Consider the following 16,110-nt stretch of genomic DNA (forward strand, 5'->3'; position numbering starts at 1 on the left):
CTTTGCTTCACTTTTTCTCTGGATGGACGATCGGTGTGCTATTGTGTTTGTATATTGTGGTTTGAATTTTGTTTGTAGTTGATTCCCGATATTACATGTCCAACTCTGTGTGTTATTGTTCTGGTAAAAGATTACTGAAAGATTGGTAATGGTAAGTGCGGTTATTGGATAGGTTTTTCTTAGCAATTTCCTTGTGACAATTCTTGGTCCCTGTCATATAGAGATTCATCACATACCAAGTTTGTATTTGTAAATTAGAGGTTTGTTTTGCAAGTGGTCTTTGTCGTAAAGGAGAGAACTTTGATGCATGTTTTGGGGGCGTCTTGGTCATTAAAGAGAAGACCTTGATGCATGGTGGGAATGTTATTTTTTTGGCATTTGGATTGTTATGTATGTTGATGTATTGAGTCCAGGTGTACCTGCAATTGGGGCAAACGTACACATATGAAACTGGATGATATTGCTATCATGTAACCTATAATATTTTTACAAACTCTGTACACTATGTCATTTTCGAAAATAAAATTGCATTTAAAGAAATCTCAGCCTCTGGTGTAATCTTTGAACCATCCTGCGTCCACATATACAGCCCTGTTGGTGTCTTCTTTTTATAAGTACCTACCTCACATGGTTGGCTGGAGATGGGAATCCATGTGTGAACTGCAGATCTCCTTGCAGGTTCTAAATGCTACACTCAATACCAAAGCAGGCTACTCCAAGATGCAGGGCTGTTTGAGGGAAAATGTGTTGAAGACCCAATCAAATGTAGAATCTCTTGAAAATTGCCATGAACACATCGCCACACATCATCATCAATGGGTGAGTTCACATTTGATGGTGTGTTATGATTGAGGAATCTGTTACCACTTTCAACTCCTGGCCAAAGTGTAAATGATACAAAATAATATAAAAAAAATGAAAACTTCTTATCATGAATTTAATGTCTTATGTACTTTTGCATCAACTAATTGCACCAGGCATTGAAAAGCGCTAACAGATTCCTCAATCATAACACACCACCAAATGTGAACTCGCCCAATATCTTGGTTCCCTCCAGAGTGTTGAAAAAATCAAAGTGACACTTATTTTAATCTTCAACAAAATGAAATGGCCAGGGCCATTGTGCTCACCTCATGTGGAGGAAAGATGGATAAAGAGCATGGTATTGTGTCATGTAGTGTTAGGTTTGATGTAGGTCCAAGCAATTACAATTTCCCCAAAATGGCCAATTTACAGTACATTCGACCTCTGTGACCTTGAAAAGTAGGTCAAATCAAAGAAGACCCGGGTGACACATTGAATGGTTGTTAGAATTAGATGTACCTATGATATAAAATTGGTGCCAATCGGGCAAGTCATTACAAGGAATAATGGCATTTTGAAGAATTTAGGATTTGGCCCCCTCCCTGGAGGCCAAACGGCAAATCAGATCGCACCAAACTTCGGTACCTAAGATCACCTGACCAAGGGGTACATGTGTACTTAATTTGTGATCAATAGTCATTGCAGTTAAGAAACGTGCCATAGTTACGGCCTGACAGCGAATTTACGCCATTTGACCTCTGTGACCTTGACAAGAAGGTCAAATTAAAAACCTGTGTGACATATACTGTATGGTGGTTAGATGTACCCATGATATCAAATTGGTGGCAATCGGGCAAGAAGTTAAGGAATAATCACATTTTTAAGGTTTTTGGATTTTGCCCCCTGGTGGTCAAGTGGTGAATCATATTGGACCAAACTTCGGTCCCTGAGATCACCTGACTAAGGGGTAAATGTGTACCAAATTTGGTATCAATAGTCATTGCAGTTTAGAAACGTGCCATCGTTACATCCTAACGGCCAATTTACACCATTTGACCTCTGTGACCTTGAAAAGGAGGTCAAATCAAAAACCCGGAGGATATATGATGCACCTTTGCTAGAAGTACCTACCATATTTTTTTCAAAATTTCCCGACTACTATTAAGGGAGATATTGCATATTTTCACTTTTAACGTTTGGCCCCCTGGTGGCCAAACCATGAAACGAATCAGACCGAAACTTGGTCTCCAAGGTGTCATTACATAAGGGTACATGTGTACCAAGTTTCAACTCAATAGCTCTAACAGTTACGAAACGTGCCCTGCTAACGGACGACGGACGACGACGACGACGACGACGACGACGACGACGACGACGACGACGACGACGACGACGACGACGACGACGACGACGACGACGGACGACGGACGCCACGGTATGGGATAAGCTCACCTCTGCTAAGAGGTGAGCTAAAAAGAAACGAAAGTAAGAATTACCAGAAGCATTGATTTTTAATTTATTTTCCTTGTAAACACAATACAGTTTGAGTGATTGGTTCCGTTGCCTACTGCAAGAAGCAAACTTACAAATACTAGCAATTCAAGGGACTATACTTTGAGCTTATTCATCTATTTGGGTCAAAAACGTGCACACAAACTGATCACTTGTCATCGGAAATGTGAAAGGGACCACATATCGCACAAGACCTGAATAAAACTTCACCAATCACAATCTGAGTGCAATACTAACACAGTCAAATTCATTTGCACCAGGCTGATCTAGAACTGCTGTTTTCGATAGGGTTGTGCAGAGCTATGTGTATTTCTAGTAGAAGTAGTTGGAGCTGCTGTACAGTTAAGTGCATCTGTATCAGCAGTCAGGCCCTTCCATCAACTGGCTAATCAATGTAAACTGTGTTTATTTCATTATGGGCCAAATTCTGATATCTAAGTTTACACAGAATCACACTCAGGAACTGTACAATGGCACTGCATAAATCTTTGAATTAGAATTAGCCTCCATGGAGTCCAATCTAATATTTCTAACCCAGTGAAATCAGGCGATTCAGAGAAACAGACAGGAAAATATGGAACAAGGCTGAATGGAAACTACCGTTCTGACAACATTGGATTTTAAACGCCTCATATAGGATTCCCCGCGTCCCTGGCCCCTCGGCACTAATTCCATGATCTCAGACCACAGAATCAAATGTATTTACAAAATAGGATCTTGGCCTAGTGGGGAACTTTGTAACATTTAAACAATGACTGACGTCTGACGACCGAGGGCAGATTTCATGGATTAGAATTAACCGTCTCAATATCGGGAATCAACAATCGTGGATTCCATCCATCTCCTCCCAGCTGTGATATGAAAACTGTCGTACCTGGGCAGGTCCATCGACCGAAGATAGGTCACCTTAAGTCGCTTATGGTGCATAAACTTTGAATCAATAAAAGTCGACAACATTTTGTTGCATTGTACTGGGATTGACAATGTGGTTCAGTGAACACAACTTCGAGGTCTACAAAACAAATGCTGATGTTCACCTAGATGGTTTAAAACTCAACTGTTCATTTTCATCAAAATCTACCAAGCAAACTATGTACAACTATACATTACGCCTACACAAGCATTCATTTGTTGACACTATAAGCCCAAAATGTTCGAGCCTCATAAAAATAAAATTTTCACAATTTTTATGTTGGTGAAGTTTCTTTTGACCACACGGAACAAGTACTAATCCCATCACTGAATGTTCAGTGTATGTCCCACCTATGGATATTCATGCAGTTTCACTAAGGAATGTTCGTCTTACCAAAGTCTATCCATGAAATTTGTCCTCGGTCAAATTTACGCAAATATTTAAAACCATTCCGATAAACAAAATAACATCAGCAGCATGCCAAGAAATGACTCTAAGCGATGCTTCTCATTCAAAATAGACCCTATAATCCACAATTCCACTCTTTACTGGCTTTAACACTGAAGATAGTTCTGGTTCTTTTGCTAGTGCATGACTCACACGCGACTCAAAAGCATTAACAAAAGTACTGACCACTAGTCTGATAATACAGATTGTGTGGAAGACACATCAGAAAATAAGCCCTAACCCCATTAAAAAATCCTCACTAGTCTCTTGTCACAACAGCGTACCTGAAGTATTCTTTTCCTTGCTGTCACTCAATATCATACTCCTTGGAGGAATTTAAGGTTGGCAGAAGTTGAGACAAAATGCCCAGATTTCTGGGTCCAGTTATGCATGCAGATGCATGACATGATGTAAAATCTGGAAATCTTGTTCCAATTGCTGACTGTGGTGTTGATTCAAAGGTCTCAAAGGAGTATACCGAACAACACTGTCATGCACATCTGTACTGGCTTGAAGGAAACTAAAAACCAACCCGCTTCCCAAGGGAATTTGATACACTATCCAAGAAATATCTTCAGTGTTCAAAAGAGATTTGAACATGTCCGAGTCCTAAAAGAGTCTAGTCCTCAACTCCCTAGTGCGGGAGATCACAAGAGCTCCTCCGAGCTAGAAACACTCGACTCGTTCTAAAACACTACATGTACGGCTTCCAAGACTCCAAAACCCACTAACAACACCCCATCCTCATTCATGGTCCAAGTGGAAACACTGGAACCATAACCACTACAGTGGTCCACCACAATAGTTGAGAACGAATTCAACAAATAAACCCAACCTTATTCCAATAATTGAATGAATTAAAAACAACTCTACACAAGTCAGACTCCCTAATTTCCTTCGACTCTTGAAATGTTTTCTTCATCTGACTCCTACAATCCACAACAGCAATTTTGCTGAATCGTCACTATGGAAATATTCCGCTGAACTGCATAGTCCACAACAACGACAGTGTTGGATCAGACGCACACACGGGATAAAGGATGTGTTGAAGACAACAGGTCATTCCTCGAAGGCCCAGAGCAGCCGATTCTGTATTTACAATCCTAAAACCACATTGAAGGTTTATCTCTTCTTTTTGCTCCAATAAAAATGCTTTCTAGCTTAATGTGCACCCAAGTTAAGCCTAGAACTATTTCTAATATTTTCTACCCACACCCCAATGGAAACATCAACGAAATCTTCCAAACTTAGGCTATCAACTCCAGTAGTGCCAGTGACAACAGGGGACACTAACATGCCCTGCATTTGAGCTTGGTATGGAATGACCTTTACAATTTGGTACACTCATCTGTTCCTCCATTCACAAGGATGGCAAACACAGAATCGAACACACTCGGCCTGAGGAACGAAGAAACGTCTAAGAAAATAATCACGTTGGCTGAGATTCCACGCTAGGTCCATGTTCCACTGCATACAGCGTGCAATTTTACAAAGCGTAATATTTATACTTCTGTACAGATATATATATAGGTATTTATATATATTAAACATCCAGCAACGTGAGCGGAAGTTTTCTTTGACGATCAAAAGTTGTAGGGAACATTTAGGCCACGTAGGTGTAGACTTTCCTGGAAAAAGAAAATAACGCAATGAGAAAAATTTCCAGGAAAAGATGTGATTTGATTTTCATTAAAAATTTCCAAAAATTAGGACAAGCTCGGCCAATGCCAGACAAGCCAGACAAAATCAAAACCTCACTGGCTATACATGCTTCCCGAAATTGGTGCCTTGCATTGGAACTAACTTTTTCCCCCTTGTCCGTCATCAAAGGCATTCAAGTGTGTTGGTCATCCATGACTATCTCCTTTGTCCCTACACCATAAGGCCTAGTTTCCCCTTATGACATCACTATTTCGGACACTCAGCGCCCCATTTCTGGAAAGGTGTATACCTGGTGGCCTATGAAAGCTAAATTCTTTCAAATGGATAAGCTATTTCGAAATACTACAGTACATGTAAAGAGTACGCCCTGTAAAATACTGTAACATACCTATCCTCCGGCGTTCGTGCTAGATATTCTCTTTCAATTAGACCCTCTATCCTCTTTTTAATTACTACTGGGCTGGGAAGGAATCGTGCTTTTAGTTGTTCGGTAACCTCTGAGACTAGAACATTGTGTTGCATCCTTTTCCTCGACTTCATTATCCTAACTATAGCAGCTTCGATCGTGGACAGAGTTAAGGAATAAACACAAGAAATCGGACATTTTTGGAATAGAATCATATCGAAAAGGTGAGTGCGACCACATATGTTAGACAGAAACACCTTCAGAGAAGAGGGTTATGGAAATATGCTCGAAGTGAATGTGGAGCTGGAGATCAGCCTGAGATCATGGGGGCAGCTCAACGTCCATGAACCCAATTTCAGAACCACTGGCTCTCCGCATCGGTATACACCCATTGCCTCTTACAGGAGCTGCAAGGCTACCAAAAGGTGGAGATTTGTGTGTGGGATCGTTTTCAAGTACTCCACAACACTCAGTCTTATGGTGAATAGAATGTTTTGAAACTCATGATGAATAGAGTGTTTTGAAACTCATGATAGATCAAATTCATACAGAATGCCTCGTAAAAAGGATATTCATGTTTTCTATCTTCGTCTACTTTACTTCTCGTTTCTTTCCTCTCGGGTTCCGATTCACCCTTTGCTGCAACTGAAACGGAAACAAAAATATTTCTAACATTGTTCTTGTCAATACCAAATAGGCTAAACCATGGCCTTGATACATCCACGGCAACACCCTCATGGCCTGGATACTTAGAGTTTGAGAAACACGAGTAGGATTTCTGGGCACAGCCAAGTGAATATTACTTACCCGTCTGTATTTTCACTCTGAATAACTTCGACGTAAACTGGTCGTTCACAGAAAACCAATCGGTCGGTTCTACCTCTTTGCTTTTTGGTTCTTTTACTAGGATTCTCTGCGTCATCTTTCCTAATGCTAACGATTGAATGGCACGCATTAGATCACGCTCTGGGATGTCCGTCTCGTTTTTTATTTCCTGGAAACAAAAATACAAGATTTAGACAGGTATTACAGGTAGATTTTCCAGCGCATGGTTTTAATGCCCTAGGTGAAGACGCATTTTTCGCATCGCTAACAGGGAAGGGTAATCTTAACTGAAATTCATTTTTCACTACCTTATAACCTGTTCAGGACAGGTCATTATTCCGAATCAGATGGTGATGGTGTCACTCTGAACTAAGACGAATCTGTTCATAATTTTCTTCAAATATCTTGTCATTCATTTCATACTGGATACAACAATGTTACCTAAACATGTAATAGTGAATAGCCCAATTGAGTACCTACATCATAAGAAAATTTATCTCTATTATTGAACAACATAAGTATACACATCTGATACGTCGAGACTTGGATGATGTGTTTTCGTGGACCTTTGGATGAGCTACTGGCACCGGCGGAACCGTTGTCTCCCTCCTCGCGCTTGGCACCAAAGAACGTCGCATTCAAATCGGCCGATCCCAACTGAGGTTGTAACGTCAGCTGTCTGCCGTTGTGTTTCACTAAATAGAACCTGGAAGAGGGGAAAAGAACACTTCAGGCACATGAGATGAATTAGAACCCATAAGAACCTGGGAAGTGCAGAACTTAGAAGGATAATATCCCGACTCGAAAGCCGACTATCAATTAGGACCTTATTAATTGGGTGATTTATGATGTTAAGTAGCAAGAAACCAAAGACCCCGAAGGAAACCCATGATGACGCTTGAGACCCGGGGCCACTCAGACAGCAAATCTGAGCTGAAAAAACCAAGTACACCAAATTTACCGTCTGAATGTTTCGAAGGCTGTCCTGGCTGCATGGGGAACATTGCACTTGGGCGTGGCGGACTGCGTAGGCCAGAAACCGGTCGTCAACACGCGGACAAACAAGTCAACACCTTGTAGGGAGACCTGAAATCAGATACACAAAATGACATAGAAGTTTCAACGTCCAGGTTGGAAGTATTCTTGACTGCCAATACTTTTCATGGGACCAGGGTTGAAATATTGGTATTTTTGTATGCTCCAGACAGGTAGACAGTGCCCGTCGATTTTTTTGTCAGTCCACTCAATATTGATGTGCTCAACATAAGTTGTGTCCTTGGTGCACGCACTTACCGCCGACTGTTGCACATGAGCTTTGAATTCTTCCATTGTTGTATTCGACACCGTCATATCTTTGAACATTCCCTCCAGTTTGGAAGTGAACTGGCACCCACATTCGGTCTGCAAAAGAAGTTGACATTTTAGAAAAACATCAGAAAGTTTCCAATGTAAACAAGCATAACCCCACGGTCCCCGTCCCTGAAGAGTGTTTATGGTATCACATGGAGCGATTGGGGACAATTGATCATTCACAGACTGATGCTAGGTTTGAGCTTTGAACATTCCCTCAAGTTTGGAAGTGAACTGGCACCCACATTCGGTCTGCAAAAGAAGTTGACATTTTAGAAAAACATCAGCAAGTTTCCAATGTAAACAAGCATAACCCCACGGTCCCCGTCCCTGAAGGGTGTTTATGGTATCACATGGAGCGATTGGGGACAATTGATCATTCACAGACTGATGCTAGGTTTGAGAAACATACCTTTAATTTTGAGATCATGTTCTTTTCTGAATCATCCGATACACTTTTATTCAGCAGTAGTCTCTTGGCCAGATGCTGTTTGTAGTAACGTTCAAACACGTCCTTCTCTTGAAGGAAGCGGAACAGCACCATACTCTTGTCCAGGACAGTCTCGATTTCCTGCTCGGTCATCTGGAGGGTGGAAGAAACATGAGGATAAGTCAAGGCTACGTGCCAGTGCGAGTCGGGGGAAGGGGGGCAGCCTTAGTGACACAGGGCTTGGCTAGGGGCTGAGACGTCAGACAAATATCCTCTACACACCAGTCACCTTACTGTTTTATCAGCTAATCAATAAGAAAGGTGGCAAGATCAATGGCAGAATTGGCTTGGCAAGTGATACAAAGACGACTGACCAATGTCAGATAGATATTGGTCACCAAATTGTTGCATCACCAATCCACAACAGGCCTTTCTTCCAGTTTTATTTTTGTTAATAGGTATAATATCTTACCCCCTTGACACCCTTCTTCAGTTTATCGTCAATAAATAATGACAGGTACTCTGGCGACTTCTGATTTAAGTTGATAAAATATTCAAAGTCGCTTGAGATCTTCTGCTTGAAAAGCATGTCATCTCCGAAAGACTGGTGAAGGAAATGGTCGAAGCGGTCCTTGAGGTCTAGTAAGCTCTGGAATGAAAACGAACAATTTGTTATTGGCACCACCATTGAGACTCCTTTATGATGAGATGTATTAGGCCGACAGTTCATTACTGACAACGTCATTGAGACTCATTCATGACAGATGAATTACTTTCCAAATTAAAGTAAGGGTTAAAATGAGATCTCCTTTGGTATTTTCCTTTTGTGAGCACTTTTTGTAACTTGTCGGTTGAGTCATGACAGGCATCGAACCCATGATTTTCAGATGAGGACTTTGACAGCAACCCACCAGTGAGACCACACCTTGTAGGTTTGAACTAAAAGCCACTCAGCCGTCAAGATGACAAACGAGAGCGAGAAGATTGTAATAACATACCTGTACGAAAGCGATTGCATTCTTCCCCCCGTCCTCCTCTGCTACTAACGCCTTGCCTTGTTCCCTCAAATATGCACTTATACAGCTAACCTTGGTCTTGAGGCCCTCTTCCACTCGGCTAAATAACTTGTACATACAAGCTAAATCTTCTGTTTTGTTGTTTTTGAGCATGTGTACAACCCCAGAATTTTCCATCTGTAACAAAAAACAATTAGTTGAGAGAACTAAGTGAAAACACTTCACCCATAAATCTGAGATAGGGTATGGACTGGTGTCTGTCTGACCCTAGTTTAAACTGCAGCTTTATCAGTACAAGTCAATACAGGCAAATTTCTCTGGAGCTGAAAAGTTGGCCTATACCATCACCTACTGATGAATCTCCACATCACAGGAGGGATGCCGGCTTAACTATCTGCGCAATAACTTACTTCTACTATCGTTTTCATGTGCTCTTTTATGAGTTCTTTCTCTAAAACTTTCACGATCTCGTCCTCTGTGGAATTGTCAAGATAATGCGATGCCCTCTCCGCCTCCTCGTTTATTCTCGATTCGACCTTCTTTATGTACACTGACGCACTGTTCTCAGCTAGGAATTTCTGACTTTCAGACTGAAACGGAAAAGAAGTTTAATATAAACTTTTGAAAGGGTTTTCCTCATCTTCGCTTTCGTAGAAAGGCTCAGTTATGACCAAAACAGAAGAAAAATTGATTTGCCTTATAAAATTACAGCATTCTTCATTTCTGAGAGCTTGTTGTAGACATAGTGACATAATGATAGATCTGCTTGGAAAAGTTAAGAATTTAAGTGACTCTGTTGGTACACATCTGAAGAGAATCTCGAGATTTTGCTGAAGCATATGATTCCTCAAAGCATCATTAACTGATAAATGGGTACTGTGCAGAATTCTCACCAAGTAGAGTTCTCAGATTGTCACAACCAACTCACCCTATAGAACTCGGCTGACTGCTCTAAGAATGGCTTTTCAAAATCTTCTTCGTACACCGCCCTTGATTCTATACCCAGGACCATCAACATCTGGCACGCATTCTTTACTGCGCCTCTGCAAAAGATCATATCAATTGAAAGAGTGGTTTCTGATAGTTTCTCTCTCGAAGAAGAAGAAACTGTCCGGGGAATGTCAAAGCCCTTGATAAGGTTTTCAATCCTTGGAGGGTCGAAATCGTTATTATGTTTTTCAACACTTCAGAATTCAAACAGACCTCTGACTACTCCTGCATAACTGCAAAAAATTACTGGAAGGAAATAGAAATCTACAACGTACCTATCTACGACCTCTCCTCTCCGTTCCTTGGCAACCATATCTAACAACGTTTGTCGTAGATGGTCTCTGATGACAGGGAATCGCACCACTTGATCTCGAAAGATGATCAGGCCGAGGTTGTAGACGTTATCTACATTGTTCTGTAGGACGTATACTCGGTCCTGGAAAAGCGACAGTGGAAAACCATGAACAGTGCACAAAGTTTCACATGCCTGTGCTCCATTTCTTAAACGGTCATCTCCCCAAGGCATGGGACACATGTCAAAAATAGCCAACAAGGACAACAACCACATGAGGATCCAGTGATTGGCACCTCACAAAAGCTGCGAGGAAGACTAGGAGCATAACTGATGCATGAACCTCCAAACCTTATTGTGTATTTATCCAGCAGAAATTACATTGAGCTTTTCTCTGGCACTCAGAAGTCAGAAGGTATGCTTTGGGTTCGTCTTTTTCAAGGGGTCAAATGAGGAAGGGGGTTTGAAAAAACAGTTTTTTCTTCATTTCAGACCTATTCTATGTTTACAAGTAGCTGTCACCTTAGAACTTACCATGTACATTAGGATGTCTCTGATCATGACCATTGATGTTTGATGGTCATTCCATGCGCTGTTCAACGTCTGCAGGAATTTGTTATTTAACGAAGTAAGGACATCTTCTCGCACCTAAAATTGGAACAAAGTGCGGCAAATTCGTATCAGATGGATCAAATCATTCAGGTTGATAGATTGCAATCAAAAGAGATCATCAGGTCAGATTTCATTGATTTCACCGCCAATCAAACTTTCCTATTATTCAAAACGACAACCTAGAACCTCACACTGAGTCAAAGGGGAAGGGTCCCATCTGCGAATACTTACCTTATTTACCAAATGTTCCGTGACGACCTCCCTGAGTCCTGTATACAACTTCTCTCCATGCTTGTGAAGGACCATTGTATATGCATTTCTGTACAACTCTTCAAAACTCAAGCCACTGTTGTTCTTTTTCTGTATTTCTTGTATGGCATTTTTCAGGGAGTTCCAGATGTTGTTCACGTACCTTTCATCCATTGTCATCTGTAACAAAAAATCGAAGATTCACAGATTTGTCATAATTGCTTTCATGATAATCTATGGCAAAGAAGCATATGAAACTGATACTGGCATCGCCTCGGGGTCTCCATGGGTATCTTTTTGTTTTGCCCAGATGAGACGCTTGTGGAAGGGGTCATTACCAAATAACACTTTACTTATTTGATTGATTTGAATCGACTTTCTGAATCAGAAATATGTTAAACGAACTTATAACACTATAAAATTAATGCGACCACACGGCCTTTTGTTTGCTGCTGGTTTATTTTTACTTTCAACGGCTCCCTCAGACTGGAGTATTGCAGCATCAATGCCATCAATATCATCCACTCTCGACTCTACCGGTGTAGCGTCACTTTCCACAGCTCTAGTCAAACGTCAACAACCGTTACCATGTCGTCATCTCCTCGAGATATGAAAAATATTTGAGGGCATCAAATACTATCACTGATAATCAATGCTGTGCTGTCAAGAAGCATCTGTTATCTTTGCCAGGCCTCTGGCCTAGTTGAGCCTTTCGTGGAACAAGAACAAATGCAGCCTTCACATAGTGCATTTCCCTGTACATTTTCCTTGAAATGCACTGGACCCGTCTGTTGATTTTGCTGGTCTTCCCTGTCAAGTCTCACAAGATTCCAAGAGAGAAATGTCGATAAATTTACCTACAATATGTTTCCGTAAAATTTGGAAAAAGATAAACAGGTACCTGGCAGTGATTTACGGCGTCAAATACTTACGGGAAAGGCACGAATCCGCATTTTAGGTTCTTTTTTAGATTTGAGACTCATGTTGATGTGTTGGCCAGTTCAGAAAAACACGACTTTTAAACTGCTCAAATACACTCTTCCCGGAGAATTGAGAGAACGGACCCAAAGGATTAAGAAGATGGACTTCTTATGTTTCTAAATATTGCTGAAATATTGTGAATGATTTCATATTCTGCGAGATTTGAACAATTTTCGAGACACAATCTAATATATCGTTCGGCTTCTTGTTTCTGATTTGCCTTTTCACTCATTCGCCCCTTGTAATTCTCCTCACTTGTATGTAATTAGTGCTCATGAACCAACCCTTCCACTTTTAGAACTAAATCATTAAGAAAACAAGTTTACTCAATAGTACAGTTTGATCCCATTTCACCAGCATCAAAAGTTTAACCTTTAAGATCGAGATGAAAAGGTGAAACTCAATTTTTGGCGGAGTGGTACAACAAGGAAGCAGCCATCTTGAAAATTTCCGTGACGTAAAATGAGCACTTCTTTTGACACAGGCAAATGAAAATATATTTAATTAATGTAATTTATGTAATCAATCAGCTGATTGCACCACAAATAACATTATGGTTTAACTGAACTTCATAAGTTGCCCAATACTTTGAATTGCCACTTCAGACTGTTAGTGACAGCTGTTGTCCGGGCCCAGACGGTAACTTGTAGGGACGGAAGGTATAGAAAGAAATCTGGTAGGCCAATTAAGAGTCGTCCTTCATACCTTGGACGTCCAAACACAGATTCCTCATCCTGGGGGTATCATCGCTAGGCTAGGGCCTATTTCACCTTATTGGGGATGGGACAATACGTCTTCTTCATGGAATTTTTGTCTCAGAAGGTGAAAAATTGACAAACTTACAAATATCCACAAATAATTAATTTATTGTTTTTACCATTGTTACACTGACAAACTGACATCAAGATATTGACAAATAAGCTGGGGACAATCACACATTCAGGTAATTTCAGGTCAATATAAGTTTGATGTGTAGCATATCAAACAAGTATAACTAACCGCTCTGGATATAAGCTCGTCCTTGATTTCTTTGCATATAAAACTGAGTTGATTCATATTCAGATGGTATTCCCTCGTCTAGCTGTTAAAACAACTACACCACAGAAGTGACAAAGATGTCCGCCATCAGATGATTATTGAAACGGCATTGAAAAGTTAATTTACTCAGTTATGTACATAAATAAATCGTCTTCTCGCGAGAAAGTCCAATACAACACCTCTGGACACCCATTAGAATTCCGTTTCTAAACAGACTCAGCTGATGTAAGCTGTATCCATTGTGGATGGCATACATGTATCCTCTTCATAAGCATGATAAGTTAGCACTGAATGGTCCATTTTCTTTAGTGTTCTCCTGAACAAAGAAGTCCCTAAGTGCATTTACAATGATTTCAAAAGGCAGTCCATGATTTCGTTCTTTCAACATTCAAGGCTTGTCATAATCATCATTTTCTTCTCGTTTCCTCTTCATATTTGATAATATGCTGCTTGGACCTGAAAAGAGAAGACAGAAGGGTTTGATGATGAGAGAGTTTCACATTTTGACCCGAGGAAGAGAACGAGAGGGCATGACAGATATCACATTACCAATCATTACAAATGCAATGAAATAGTGCATCTTTATGTCAGGTATGCCTATATATCATCATACTGTCTCCCATTGATGGAAAAGACTTTAAAGTACGTACCAGCACTTATTTGAAATGAGGGCTTAGGTATCGTGACGGTTGTAGCAATTGGAGTAGATGGTTTTGAGACGACTGTGACAGTAGGTCTTGTCACACCCATAGTCACCAAGGATAGCTGACCAGTTGACAGATTTGTCGTCAAGCGTGGCTTGCCCTGGATTCTGGAACCAGCTGTAAAACAAAACATGAAAGGATTAGAACAGTATTTTCATAGATCATACACTGTGGAACCAGTGGAGCACATCGTGGGGAGGCGTCTCAGATAGGCAACCATTTAAACGACATTTGGCCTGAAGGACCTTGCCTCATAACCAGCGTAATGGAGAAAAAGAACAGCACAAGAGAATTATCACCAGATCGGGAGTGACTCTCTAGCATGTCTTGAGAACACTGTAAGAAGAAACAGTTTTGAATCAGCTGAAGACTTGCCACTTAAAATCGATAGCACTGTATCTACTTACGAGTGAGAGTCTGCACCAACCCTTGAGGTGTCCTTGAGCCACCCCCTAGCGATGTCAAACCACCGGGTGTAATATGAAGACGAGGCTTCTTCGACTTCATCCTATAATTGGTTGATGAGAGGCAGTATCTGTCTGGTGGTAGGCGAGGACCTGTGTACTTTTTGATGAGGGGCAGTGATTGGCTGTTCTTGTGACGAGCAACTTCCATCAGGAGCTGCAATAGAGGGTGGGAATTTTATATAGGGATTTAGCCAGCAGAGGGACACATTCCCCTAATTAATTTTCTCAAAAAAGCCAAGTGAAAACTTACATCTCTTGGAGGAGGTGAAGTGAATGAATGGTCCATCTTGCACTGTACAGCCAACCTCACGTCATCTCCGTCAATAGTCTTCTTGCCAGAATGTCCCGCATACACTTTCGCATCATCTAAAACATCTGTCACATATCCTGAAGAGCAAGTACAAGATTTTGCTATTTTATTTCCGTGTTGGATTCGACTCTATCATGATAAATTCTTAGTTCATGCAGTCTTGCAGACATTCATTCAGTGTCTTTGCTATTTCTTGTCTGTAGTAGTATAGTAGTAGTACTCAGGGATTGACAGCATGTCCATTAACAGGAGATGCGGTCTTTACTCAGCCTCCGGTGTAGACCTCATATCACAGATTCGACAAGTGTACGATACACCTCTCGCATTGGGATAACAACCTATCTTTACAATAGAATTTCATATCATTGCCAAAAATGCCAATACCGCCAATCGCAATCACACGCAATGCATTGATGGTAGTCCCTGGCCTGGATGATGCCTGCTCTTGCTAAACGAGATGCTTCATTTGGAACATTTTCAATGCTAAATATGACACCAAGGAACACTAATCGCCGTGTGCATTTCCCCAAGAAGCCCTTTAGCAATACTGAAAACTGGACTGCATTCATTTTGGGACACCCTGTGTAGATGCTGTAGCGCATCAATGTACACAAGAGAAAATTTTGAACGCGTCTACAGGAGGTTGGAATAGGCCGGATTTTCGAAGAAAATGGTTCTTACGATAGGCGAACTCAAGCATTTGGTTTACAACTCTTGGTTCGTAGTCTGACACCCCGATATCCTTTAGAACAGCTTGCATAACTTGGACATCTTTCGGCGTATTTTTTGCCGGCGGAGCCGCCATTTTGTATTTTACTCTTGTTCAGATACTCGGTAGATGTAACAACTCATAAACATCTCGTTTACCTGAAGTATAAGAATTGAATTACTAAGAAAATTGTAAATTTGATCAGACATGTTAACTTTACACCGATTTTTTCTTTAAAACATTGATTTCAAAGCCATTTAATAACATATTGGTACTGTTACATTCTTGAAAATAAGACGAAGGAGAATTGATCACAGGGAGCTGGAGTTACGCATCAATCATCTTGACACACAAGGCTTTGAGATCGCAGCCAGAGTATTGCAGCCACCTTTA

At 40.9% G+C, this 16,110-nt stretch overlaps 2 protein-coding genes across 2 annotated transcripts; both read right to left on the minus strand.

Moving 5' to 3' along the window:
• Positions 1 to 2,304: 2,304 nt before the first annotated feature.
• Positions 2,305 to 12,699, minus strand: LOC135494654 (cullin-3-A-like). The gene is made up of 16 exons (XM_064782833.1): positions 12,441 to 12,699; positions 11,491 to 11,688; positions 11,182 to 11,295; positions 10,631 to 10,791; positions 10,294 to 10,408; positions 9,776 to 9,955; positions 9,348 to 9,542; positions 8,822 to 8,998; positions 8,332 to 8,502; positions 7,863 to 7,970; positions 7,531 to 7,655; positions 7,050 to 7,275; positions 6,552 to 6,738; positions 6,317 to 6,389; positions 5,727 to 5,903; positions 2,305 to 5,304 (listed from the first exon to the last, which is right to left on the minus strand). Exons 1-16 carry the CDS (start codon positions 12,489 to 12,491, stop codon positions 5,280 to 5,282), a joined length of 2,283 nt encoding a protein of 760 aa, XP_064638903.1. The 5' UTR covers positions 12,492 to 12,699; the 3' UTR covers positions 2,305 to 5,279.
• Positions 12,700 to 13,344: 645 nt separating this feature from the next.
• On the minus strand, positions 13,345 to 15,902 carry LOC135494658 (transcription initiation factor TFIID subunit 9-like). The gene is made up of 5 exons (XM_064782846.1): positions 15,690 to 15,902; positions 14,949 to 15,085; positions 14,639 to 14,852; positions 14,178 to 14,348; positions 13,345 to 13,983 (listed from the first exon to the last, which is right to left on the minus strand). Exons 1-5 carry the CDS (start codon positions 15,811 to 15,813, stop codon positions 13,916 to 13,918), a joined length of 714 nt encoding a protein of 237 aa, XP_064638916.1. The 5' UTR covers positions 15,814 to 15,902; the 3' UTR covers positions 13,345 to 13,915.
• Positions 15,903 to 16,110: the final 208 nt, after the last annotated feature.

This window comes from Lineus longissimus, chromosome 10, assembly GCF_910592395.1.
Source record: "Lineus longissimus chromosome 10, tnLinLong1.2, whole genome shotgun sequence".
In the NCBI taxonomy this organism is placed as follows: Eukaryota; Metazoa; Nemertea; class Pilidiophora; order Heteronemertea; family Lineidae; genus Lineus; species Lineus longissimus.